This window comes from Triturus cristatus, chromosome 12, assembly GCF_964204655.1.
Source record: "Triturus cristatus chromosome 12, aTriCri1.1, whole genome shotgun sequence".
Taxonomy (NCBI): domain Eukaryota; kingdom Metazoa; phylum Chordata; class Amphibia; order Caudata; family Salamandridae; genus Triturus; species Triturus cristatus.
The window spans coordinates 474885696-474898825 of record NC_140595.1 but is presented as its reverse complement, the minus strand read 5'-3'; the positions used below and the strand labels follow the sequence as shown (position 1 = coordinate 474898825).

The 13130-nt window shown below is 42.8% G+C and overlaps 1 protein-coding gene across 1 annotated transcript in view; it reads right to left on the bottom strand.

Moving 5' to 3' along the window:
• GPATCH1 (G-patch domain containing 1) overlaps positions 1-13130 on the bottom strand; it is a 366682-nt gene that overhangs the window by 89907 nt on the left and 263645 nt on the right. The window contains exon 17 of the mRNA XM_085636704.1: positions 8073-8189. Within this exon, the coding sequence (XP_085492830.1) occupies positions 8073-8189 (117 nt within the window). The remainder of the gene's footprint in view (positions 1-8072; positions 8190-13130) is intronic.

Here is a 13130-nt window from a genome sequence, read left to right as displayed (position 1 = left end):
GAAGAGCTGTTTTGTCTTATAAAAATCTTTTGTTCTTTCCACATAATATAGTGTGTGTAGAGCTCAGTTGAGAAAAGAACACGTGTAACTCAGCTGATTGATTGATGTGAAAAGCAGAAACCACTCAAGAAAGAAATTTGGGATAGATTCGAAGAACCACTTTGTCTTTATGAAATTGAAAGAAAGGCTCTTGTATAGTTATTGCATGATAGGATTCATGTACTGTGGCCGAGTAGCACTACACGCGCTCCCCGTATCTGTGGCAATACCAAGGATTGTTCTAGCCATTTGATGCGAAGCACCTATCAGACTTCCATTGTTACATTTCATCAGGAACGATCTGCACGCATCTGCTCCTCACATGCAAGTCATGGTAAACTAGTTAGTTGATGTGAGGCACTTGGAAACGGCAGGCCGCCAGACTACACTTCCCAGCAGCCTTTGCTGCAGCGGGACATCTGTCGTACACATGTCCACACGGTCATTGAACAACCGCTGGTCGCCAGACTACACTTCCCAGAAGCGTCTGCTGCAGCGGGACGTCTGACGTACACACTCCCATACGGCCGCTGAGTAGCTTACTTATTCACCAGAACCATGGCCGTCGGTACCTCCGGTTGCAGCTCTTCTATCGCCCAGGGGGTACCGCCGGACAGGTAAGCCACTCCAGCCGCGTGTTAGCCAGTAGTATTTCGCACTCGTCCACCTAGGCGCTCCTATTAAGCTTCATACTAGCACACGCCTTGCACTGTACGCTCTATTTTTGAGCTTAATACCAGCCCATACATTACAACGCTAGGCACTGTATTGACATTCTACCGTTTATTTATTTATTTTTATTTTGCAGAGTTTTATATAGCACGACCTTGACCCGAATAGGGTATCAGAGCGCTTTACATAGCACCAGTTGCGTTACATGAGGACACATTCATTTTTTTATTTATTTGTTAGTCACGGGGAGATTATGTGATTTGCCCAGAATCACAGGATGTTCAGCGTCATTGCCGAGACTCAAACCCTGTTCCCAAAATTAAAGATCGACGGCCCTAGCAGTTACGCCAACTCCTCTCCACAACCGTTAGTTAGGTACAATTCTGAGCCTACCAACGACTTAGTTGTTTACCGGCGAACTCAGCTACTGCCTTTTCGTACCCGTACGCTTGAACTTTTTCTGCACTTGCATGTCCCATCAAGCTCGCATTGCATTAATCTCGTCATAGATTTATTACACTAATATGACTGCAAAAACGTACTCGCTCGCTTTTGCCACGTGGTACTATATGCTCCTACTAGCCCACACGTTATAACGATGGGCATTGCGCCTACATCCTGCCTATAGCGGGGCATGTTTGTGGACCATGTAACGACGTTGCTGTTTAAACTTATACAGGCATATTTTGCGACTGTATTTGCGTGCTAGTACGCTTAAGCTTGTCTGTACCTGTAAGCACACATTGTACCAAGCTGACCTTTTAAGGCACGTTTCTGAAGCCACATAAGATCGTGGATATTACAATATATACATGCAGCTATGCTAGCAGTTTTTTCACTTGGAGCACTTTGTTCAATTCTTCCACTAGATTGATATGCACCATTGAGACTGGGAACCTTGGCCCCCAATGAGGTATATCACGTTCAGAGGTCAAACTATAATGCCATAACTCTGTTGTCACAAACACAGAGGTGTGACAACTGTAAATCTTAATAAACATGCAAATCACTACCTTGCATTGGCTTCCCATCCACATTATTGTGTCACATCTTCAAACAAGGCGTATTGTCCACAACATACTATGTACGCCTCCCATTATTAAAATTCACCTTACTGGCACTTCGTTGCCCTAGCTGATACTGTGAACAGTTTTCTCCAATGTGCATGCATGATTGGAGTCGTGTCCGACTGAATATTGCCATGTTGGTCTGACACTTGTAAACATCCTTCTTTCAGATCGGTGCCTCTCCCCTGAGCTGTTGCCAGGCTAAGGTGAGGCCTCTTATTCGTAAACAATGGGTAAGACAAAGTTTGACTTTTTTATTATTTGTACTATGGCAGCAGGCCAGTGATGAGGACATACGACTCACATGTTTTACAATTGTGTTGACATATATTTTGAGACACCTGCATTTGATTTCTCTTGTTGCTTCTGTTTCCTAAATGTAAAACCAGTAAATCGTGTTCACCAAAAGTGGGACTACTGGTTTTGTTACCTTTCACTTTTTCATGTAGTCTATCGCAGTATCACATTGTTTATAGATCTTGACGAAGATTGTGACACCTTTGTGGGTCGATTTGGACGAAACATGTAGACCTGGTTCATCTGTCACATGCAGTTAGTATCTTTCCCATACTGCAGGTGCACTGTTTTTAATCCTGACACTAGGAACGAGCCAATAAAGTTTTTTTCGCTCCTGGTAGTTAGTTTTAGTATCACTTACCTCACGTTTTGAGATTTATGTTTTCTGCACTGCGCCTGTTACCCAACCAGTTTAGAGTTTTACATCTCTAGGATTTAGTATATCCTTCGTAGAGTAGGAATCATAAAACATCCCTCAGCTCCTCCCTCACAGTGAGGGGGTCGTAGTCCTTGGCGGGGCTAGGAGTCTCTGCCAAGGAGAGAATTCCGATGATGAAGCATGCCACCTCGATGGGTGATGGGATTTCATCCTAATTAAAGGACTCCCCCAGTAGTGACAGGGTATCACTGCTGGTGTCTCTCTTGATGCTATTCTAGCACTTTAGACCAAGGATTTCTTGTGTTTTGTATTAATGTTTGGAGAATCTATCCTCGTTGGTTTTTAAACTTCCCTCGGACCCACCCTCCCCTTTTGTGTCACTCTTGTATAGTTAGTACCTGGAGTTCGCCAACTCTCCTTAAGGAAGTGATTGCAATAAGAAAAGCAACCTTCCATGAGAGAAATTGTAGTTGACACTTGTGCATTGGTTCAAATGGTGGCCCCATTAGTCTCGTAAGGACTATGTTCAAGTTCCACACTGGTGCAGGTGGAGCTCTTGGTGGTATTACTCTTTTTAGTTATTCCATAAAGGCTTTAAGCACTGGTACTCTGAATGAAGATAAGTGTTGTCTGTTTTGTATGCAGCTACTGCTGCTAAATGCAATCAAATGGATGTGTAGGCTAATCCAGATTACTGTAAGTTTAAGAGATAACAGATCATGTTTTGCACTGAAGCATGAAGGGGATTGATATTGTTAGAGTATATAACAAATTGTTTCCACCTTGCTGTATAATATGCCCTAGTAGTAGGTTTCCTAGACTACTTTAGAATATTCATACAGTCTGGTGCTAAGTGTAAATAACCAAACTCTACGACTTCAGGAGCCAAATCGCTAGGTTGAGTTCCTTGGGATTTGGATGCCTGATTACTTCATGGCTCTGAGTGAGGAGGCTGGAGTTGAGATGCAGCTTTTGGTGTGGAACTACTGAGAGCTCAAGGAGGGTGGTGAACGAAGGATGACATGTCCGTGTGGGAGCTATGGGAATGAGTTTGAGGGATGATTGTCTGAGCTTCCGAACTATCAGCAAAATGAGTGGGAGAGGCAGAAAAGTATAGGCAAATATCCCTGACCAGTTCACCCATAGGACATTGCCTTTGGAGAGCGGGTGTGGGAACCTGGAGGCAAAGCTTGGGCATTTTGCGTTTTGCGCTTTGGCGAACAGGTCTATGTGAGGCAATTCCCATTCCTGAAAGTAGGGAAAAAGAATCTAGGAATGAAGTTTCCACTCGCGGATTTGCTGTCTCTGTCTGCTGAGAAAGTCTGCAATTTGATTGTTTACTCCTGGAAGATGTTCTGCTAGGAGATAAATCGTGTGATGTATGGCCCATTTCGAAATGGCTTGTGCTAGGTGTGACAGTTGGAGAGAGTGTGTCCCCCTGTTTTTGTATATAGTACATAGCTGTCATGTTCTCTGTGCGGACTAGGTCAGTTTTGCCTAGTAGGTGAGTTTGAAATGATTTGAGCGCTAGCAACACTGCTAAAAGGTCTAGGTGATTTATATGGAGGCTCTTGTACTTTAGACTCCATAATCCTTGGACTGTGTGACTTTGTAGGTGAGCGCACAGAACCATTGAGCGATGTGTCTGCTATTAGAAAGGTCTGTGGAACAGGGTCAAGAAAGGGCCGCCCTTTGGATATATTTTGTGGGTTCCACCACTACAGAGAGCGATGGGTGCAGCCAATTACCAACACTCGATCGGTCAACTGACCCAGCGACTGGTTCCACTGACTTGCTAAGCATTCTTGAAGGGGGCGCATGTGAAGTCTTGCGTGGGAAACCATTATAATGCAAGACGCCTTATCCCTAGCAGTTGCATTAATACTTTTGCTGGTAATTATTGGTTGGGCTGACACTGAGTGAGAAGGGACTGTATACTGTGAATCCTGGCTGTATTGGGAGAGGTTGGAGCTTTCTAAGAGTCTATTCTGGCTCCCAGATAAGTTTGTGTGTTGTAGATGAGACTTCAATGCATTTACTGTAAACCCTAGTTGGTGAAGTAAGTGAATAGTGGTTGGAGTGTGTAGGAGACACATTTGGTAAGTGCTGGCTTTGATGAGTCAGTCGTCCAGGTATGGGAAGACATGCATGTGTTGTGTTCTCACATGTGCTGCGACTACTGCCAGACATTTGGTAAATACCCTGGGAGCAGTGGTGACTCCAAACGGTAGTACTTTGAATTGGTAATGATGACCCGCTATCATGAATCTGAGGTATCTGCAAAGTGCAGGATGAATTGGAATATGGAAATATGCACCTTTTAAGTCTAGACTAGACATAAAATCGCCCTGCTACAGAAGTGGGAGCACTTGTTGAAGTGTCACCATGTGGAAATGCTCTGAAAGTATGTAGAGGTTTAGTTCTCTCAGGTCTAGAATAGGTCTCAATGAGCCGTCCTTTTTGGGGATGAGAAAATACAGGGAGTACACGCCTGTTCCTTGCTGTTGTAACGGCACAGGTTCTATGGCTCCCTTGGACAGGAGAGATTGGACCTCTTGCTCAAGTAGATGTAAATGTTCTGGTGACATTTTGTGAGAACGTGTTGGAATGTTTGGAGGAATGTTGGTAAGCTCCAGGCAATAACCATGTTGGATAATTCCTAACACCCACTTGTCTGCGGTGATAGATTGCCAAATGGGGAGGAATTGTGGAAGACATCCCCCGACAGGCGTTAAATGATCGGGGGCAGTGTAGGCAAGCCACAGTTTGTTGGGGGAGGGGAAATTATGCAGTGTGGAACCTCTGCCGCGACCTTTGTTGTTGTTGCCTCTGTAGCCTCCCCTAAGGAAGCCCCTTGTAGAGGAAGATTGATTGTTGCCTTTGTAGGAGGCGGCAGTATTATCTGAGGACATGGTTTTCGACCCTCCACGGTAGAAGTAGCGACGGAAGAAGCCCTGATTGGAGAGACACTGCAGAGCTCTCATAGTCTTGGCTTCTTCTGTGTCTTTTTTCATTTTTTCTAATGACTTATCTACTTCAAGCCCGAAGAGACGTTCCTTGTCAAAAGGAGTATTTAAAATAGACTGTTGTACTTCAGGTTTGAAACCAGAAATCCTCAACCATGCAGGTCTCCTTAATAACACACTAGTGTTGATCTCTCTAGCTGCGGTGTCTGCAGCATCTAAAGCACATCTAATTGAGGAATTGGACACGAGTTTCCCTTCTTGGACGAAAACCTAGGCTTTTGCTTTGTGCTCATCTGGGAGGTGTTGTAGCAATTGCTCCATTTCGTCCCAGTGTGCCCTATCATATCTGGCTAGCAGGGCCTGGGTGTTAACAATGCGCCAATGATTTGTTGCCTGGGCGGCGTCTCGTTTACCGGAGGCGTCTAATAGTTTTGACTCTTTGCCTGGAGGGGGGGCATCCCCTGTAGTCTGCAAATTCACCAGTTTGCATGCATTAGAGACCACCAGGGAGTCTAGTGGTAACCGTCCTTTAATAAAGACTGGATCTGAGGAAACAGGCTTATATTTTGTATCAATTCTGGGGGTGAGAATGCGAGCACGCACTAGATCTTTAAAGGTATCATCGGCATTTCTCATCAAACATTTTAGCATAGGTAGAGTGTGGCTAGCCCTTTGTGTGCTACTGGGCGTTTCAAATAGGAAATCTTCCTCTAGAGATTCCTTGTGTAATTGTACCCCATGATATTCTGCAGCTCTAGCAAATAATTCTAGATATCCTACATTGTCATCAGGAGGGGAAGGCTTTGCAGGGTAAAGATCCGGGTCGTTTTCTGTAGGTGAATCTGTGTTATAATCCTTCCAGGGGTCTATTGGTAAAATATTGCCCCCAATCTCCATCATCGTCACGTGGTGGTGGTGGTGGAGAGTTAGTTGTTGTAATCAGTAAATGGTGCAGGGGAACAAGTTGGTGCAGGGAAACATGTTGGTGGAGGAGGAGGGGAGGGGTTAGTACCTACATTCTTCCTCTTCAAAGGAATATGGTAAAGGGTGTCCTCTGACTCCGGTTTGCGTTTCTGAGGTTATTTAGTGAGAACGCGTCCTGTATCTGGATTTATATAAAGTTCCTTTTGTTTTGGATCCAATTTGGGTGTTAAAAATCGGATCCTGCAGCTTTGCAGGAAGTTTTAGGTTTCGGCACTGAGGATATGGGTGCCGGGGTAGAATGACTTTTCGGCGCGGAATGTTTTGGTGCCGAAGGAGGCTTTGTTTTTGGTGTCTATATAATTTCAGCTTCAAAGCGGTTTTCGGCTTCGAGCCTGAAGGTTTCAGCTCGGTGCCAGACTTTGTCTCACTCGATACCGAGCCGGAACCAACACTAGCTGGCAGGAGTATGCAAAGCATGTGATCTACAGCTCACATGCCTCGAACACAGAGTTTTGGTGCTATAGAATCCTCATACGTCAAGGACTCTGGGGTATCTCATGCTCTGTAGTTAACTACTGGGAATACTGCTCTATCCATGGGCAAGCTTAGGTGTGTTGTCATTGTACTATGCAAACACTGAACTCTTGACTCCATATGGCATTATTTGCTAAACATACTGTTTCCCCAGTTAGGTCAATATCAGTGTGGAGGTGCCTCCCATCCCTGTTCTTTAAGGTATTTTATTATAGGGAGTTTATGATTTGCCTCTGGCTTATTGGCACGGGGGAGCCATACGTGCCAGTCACACTGCAATCTCAGACCTCTCTGGCACAAGAGGCTATGTCCCTCCGTCATCCACCCCCCTCATTACCCCCTCGACACACACATTACATGTTCTCTTTCTGTGCAATACAGGACTTTTATCTCCACTTTGGCCCCAGTGTGCACCACCACCACCAATCATGATAGCTGCACAGGCACCATTTTCTGTCTTTGCAGGCTTGCATCTCTTCTGTTCACGGCTTGGCGCATCTCTCCAGCAGCTCCCACTGCACTTAAATGTTTCTCCAGAGGCTCTGACAAACACTGTTATGAACCACTTACATCTGGCCACCCCAGTTGTACAGAAAAGTTCGAAGGTGGGGAGTCCCGGTTCCCAAGGACCTTGACAGAAGGAACCCTCTCCGGTAGTCATCTTGACGAGAAGTTCGTAAACATATTGTAAGCCTTTTTAAAACAATATAGTCAGTAAAATAGTTTAGTGGATTAAACATCTATGCTGCCTTTCCTGTATCTGAGGTCATTAAACAAGTATCCTGGATCATTTCCTATGATCATGCAATTGCAGGAAATTACGGTGTGCTCTATTGAAATGGGCAATACACTTATTATATTATTTATTGTACACAACAACAAATGATGTCTGGAACATTTTCCATAGACAGGAATAAGGAAAATAGTGACAATTTAAATTATATTAACCATTTTTTAGGGTACGTTTGCAAGACATTTTCTGAAAGCACTTTATACAAAAGAGATTTATTGTTTCAATACACTTTCATACAGACAATATTTGAGAATAGAAGAGAGGACGATTTAGAAATAAAATAAGGTAAATGATCCCCAATTACTTTTTTCTAAAACGGAAGATAGATAAAAGAAACCCATTTTGAGTGAGTCCCCACCTAAATCTGGAGTGTTGCATTTATGCATTTTTTTAGGACCTACCAGATGATAAAACTGGAGGCAGCTTGGGTCCAAAATCGTCGCTTGAACTGGACTCTTCAGTTTGCTTTGCAGGAGGCATAGGAGGCAAAACTGCCACACTTGCATTAATGTTTAAGTCTAGAAATACAAACAGACAGCATTTATATTTATTGCGTACACAGGGTATGTAGAGAGCAATACCTCCTGTTCTCTAATTCCACTGCTAAAACATGCTTGTCATCAGGTAGAAAACCGTCACATTGTGTTCCTTAACTAAGGCAATTGGGAAGGCGCAATATTAAAATTTTGTGTTTATATGTACTTAAATAAATTAAATTAAAAGCAACACATCAACAAAGGCAAGGCAGGAGGTAGTGTGAATGAAATGTGAGAAATAGTAAGAACAAAGACACTCCAATACATTGCAAATATCATAAATGAACGATGTGCATTATGGAACAGTTCTAAGCTGAGGTCTGCGGCCAGACATCAAAGAGGCTAATATCCCTGGGGTGGCCTAGCAGTGCAAGACCTCGAGGCTAAGGGACTTATTTAGAGTTTGGCAGAGAGGAAACTCTTTCTTCACCTGTTCTATTTAAATTCCAACAAACAATCATGTTCTTGCCGGCAGAGCCTCTGCTGACTCCTCAGGTGGAAACCATAGACTAACAGCTCAGATGACATTTGGCCATCGGTCAAAGAACTTCAGACCGTCCACTTTATTTACGGCAAGTCGTCCAACATATTTTTTTCCTGTTTGGGACCGTCGGAGAGAGCCTAGCAGTCCTCAGTAGGAAAGAATATAAATCTCCCCCATATGCAGGGATAATGCTCCAAGAATGTTGAAATCGTCTATGTTTTTCTTTTCGAAAACAAACTTAGTAGTTTGTTTTTGGAAACAACAAAAAAATCGTGGTGCGCATACACATAACATGCAACATAACATGGCACCCACACCTAAAGTTCAAAGCTTGAGAGGAGTATTGTGTTGGTTTTCCTGAAAGCACAGAGATTTCTGCCAGGAAAGTGGAATTCTCTAGATGTGGCATGCTGAAGTACACCAGGACAGCAGAGTACATGCCACCACGGTCATTGCAGTAAGGAGTAGAACCTGACAAACTTTAAATGGGCCCCTGGGAATGGACAAATGCCAGCAGGCAGTGTTAGACCTGCAGACTGCTTTGGAAGGCATTGAGCGAAGTGCTTCAGTAGATCAAGGGCTATCAACTTGGATGAGTCGAGGGTAGACTGGGTATGAGTAGGAAATTAAGGAGCACAAAATTTGTGATAGGAAACATTAGAAGAGGTTTTGAATGAGTCAGTGGGGATCCATGCACCGAGGACTAGACTAGTTAGTTCAAATATTGCCCTGTTTTTGGTTAACATACTGCTTGTTTGGTGGCATAAGGAAAAGTGATCAGTGTGTTTAGGGAGATTGAAGAGAGTTTATCCATAGAGAGAAGGAATACTTCAGACAACTAACACGTTGGTCTTTGTAATATTCCAGTTTACTCAAGACCATGGTGTTTAGGAGCGATTTGGTGGAAGAAAGGGAAATCAATGGTGTTTTTCTCTGGAATTGGCAGTTTCTCTGGAACATGGCAGTTGTAGCAGAGGAGGTAATGAATGATGCCAGGCTAATGCTGGAATTTAAATGCATGCTAAAGTTTTTAGCACAGGGAGAGACTCTTAGTATTCTGGTAACAGAAGAAGGAGCAGAAGATGATGGGAAGTCGGTAAAATCCATAAAGGAGAAGTCGGACATGGGACAGCATATGGCCATCTATTGTCTGTTGGTTGTGAGGCAGTCAGATTTGAGTTTAGAGTAGGGTATGCTGGATAGGAACAAGATGAAATTGTGTATTCTCACCGAAGTGTTGTTAGAAAAAGCAGGAAGAGACATCACGTAGGGAAGCAGGGTGGAGAGAGAAAAGTGACAAAGACTGAGGTTTAGGAGGATGCCCACTTGTACGTAGGTGGGGGCAATATGAATTGGAGAATGAAGAACTGGGTTGGTAGGAGGAAGACCAATCTAGCAATCACTACCAGTTATATCTAGAAATGAAAGTGTACCTTGCACAGTAGCTTGTCAATTGTGCTAATACTGTTATTGAGAGAGCAGAGATAATGAGGAAAGGACAGGATGGAGGAGACATGGCTGTGGAAACCATTGGCAAATATATATATATATATTTTCTGGCCGACACTGTACATTATTTTCCCATTTTCAAACTTGTTAAACCCGCTCTATAGTCTCAATGTATTACAAGAGAAAAGCACATTTTATGCAGGTTGTATTTCCTTACAATGTTGCTTTCCATTTAAGAGTTCACATATAATATTTCTGACCATTGAATGTGAACATATTTTACATAATAAGTTAGGTAAAAAAAAAAAAGGCATAATGAGTAACGTGCAAGATGGTCCTATATCGCCATTTCTGGGTTCAGGTGACAAATCACTCAATACAGGTACCCGTTAAGTAATAAACACACATATATATATATATATATATACATATATATATGCACACACACACACATCTATAAACATACATTTATGTGTGTGTTTATTACTTAACGGGTTATATGGTTATGTGTGTGTGTTATATATCTTCAATGAGGTTATAGTTAGATGAAAATGACAGTTAAAACATAGTATTTTAAACAAACAAAACCACTGATATTCACCAGTTACATTTATCTCAAGTAACTATAACTTGTACTCTAATGTAACTATAACTCGCACTGCCACCATGCTCAGTGTTGTCATCAATGATGTCATTACAGATGTTGAAACTATTTTATCAATGATGCAATAGAACAAGTCAGAAGTGATTCAATTTTGCAGTGCAGGGCATGGGCACAAGTTATATAGTTACTTTGGGTTTACTTGAGACAACCATAACAGGTAAACTTCAGTGATTATGCTAATTTAAAATAGTATTTTTAACTGACATTTTCACCTAAATATAAAATCCCTTTAACCTTTGTTTTTTGTCATTGGATTTCTAAGGATTTTCTTAATGTAATGCAAGGAAAATGCTATTTACCAGTATGCATCTGTTCTTGGCATATAGAGCTGCGGAGATTCATACTGCAGCATAGATCGCAATCTGGTGTTGGGCTTGGATGCTTGCACCTTGTTGTTGTCTTGGAAGAAGTCTTTTGTAGTCACAAGATAGGTGACTCCTCCCTTGGACGATAGTGCGGATGGGCATCGACTCCATCCTCAGATTGTTTTTCGCCATGGTGGGAAATGATGGAGTCAGTAAGAAATAGGAGAGATGTCCATGTGAAAGTATCTAATTAAGATAATACTGGAACAGATACAGGTTCCGGGGAGGTGGGTGGGTGTATGAATCTCCGCAGCTCTACATGCCAAAAACAGATGCTTACTGGTATGTAGCATTTTCCGTTTGAGGCATATGAGCTGCGGAATCCATACTGCTGCATAGACTGTACAGCAGTGTCCCCTCTAGCGGTGGTCACCTGTATCTGTTGCAGTTGTTTGAAAAAGTGTTTTAAGAACAGCCTGGCCTACAGAAGCCTGTTGCTTTGCCTGCACATCTACACAATAGTGTTTGGTGAAGATGTGTGTAGTAGACCATGTTGTTGCCTTACAAATTTCTTCTAGGGAAATGTTCCCTAAGTATGCCATGGAAGCCCCTAGTTTGCGTGTTGAATGCGCTCTAGGGGAATTGTTAAGGTACGTTTTGCCTTCTGATAGCATATTTGAATACATTTTACTATCCACCTGGCAATTCCTGCTTTTGAAATAGGATTGCCTTTATGTGGTGGAGAGAAAACTACAAACAGTTGTTTTGTTTTCCTAAAGGCTTTAGTCCTGTCTATGTAATAAAGTAAAGCTGTTTTGACGTCAAGAGTGTGAAGAGCTCTTTCTGCTACCGAATCAGGGTTTTGGAAAAATACTGGTAACTCTACTGATTGATTAAGGTGGAAAGCAGAGATTACTTTGGGAAGGAATCTTGGATTTGTCCTAAGAACAACCTTGTTACGATGTATTTGTAAGAATGGTTCTTGTATGGTTAAAGCCTGGATCTCACTTACTGTCCCACGAGAAGAGATTGCAACAAGGAAAGCTACTTTCCATGTAAGGAACTATAGTTCGAATTTGTGTGAAGGCTCAAACGGGGGACCCATGAGTCTAGTAAGAACTATGTTTAAGTTCCACACGGGTGAGGGTGGCAGTCTGGGTTGAATTATTCTTTTAAGGCCTTCCATAAAGGCTTTGATAGCAGGTACCCTAAACAATGACAAATGTTGTCTGTTTTATAGGTATGCTGCAAGGGCAGCCAGATGTAATCTTATTATCTTATTGATGAGTATGCCAGATTGCATCTTTGTAGATGTAGCAAATAACAAATAATGTTCTGAATTGGGTCAATTTTGTTGTTATTGCAGTAAATAACTAATCTTTTCCATTTAGCTGCATAGCAAGCTCTAGTAGTGGGACGTCTGGCTTCCTTAATAATATTCATACAGTCCGGTGGAGGTTCAGGTAACCGAACTCTAGGATCTCAGGAGCCAGATCGCTAGATTCAGTTCTGCTGGATCCGGGTGCCTTATCTCTCCATGGTTCTGCGTTAGCAGCTTTAGGGCGAGACGTAATTTTTGGTGTGGAACTACTGAGAGTTCGAGTAGTGTTGTGAACCATGGTTGCCGTGCCCATGTTGGAGCAACTAGGATCATCTTGAGAGACTGTTATTTGAGCTTGCGTACTACTAGTGGAATGAGCGGGAGTGACGGAAAAGCGTACGCAAATCTGCCTGACCAGTTCATCCATATCGCATTGCCCTTGGACAACGGGTGTGGGAACCTGGCGGCGAAGGTTGGGCATTTTGCATTTACATGTGTGGCGAACAGATCTATGTCTGGTTGGCCCCACATCTGGAAGAAGGGTTGAAGAACTTGCGGATGAAGTTGCCATTTGTGTATCTGTTGAGTCTGACAACTTAACAGATCCGCTATTTGATTGTTCACCCCTGGAAGATGTTCTGCCAGAAGATATATATTTTGTGGAAATGCCCATCTCCTTATACTTTGCGCTAGGTGAGAC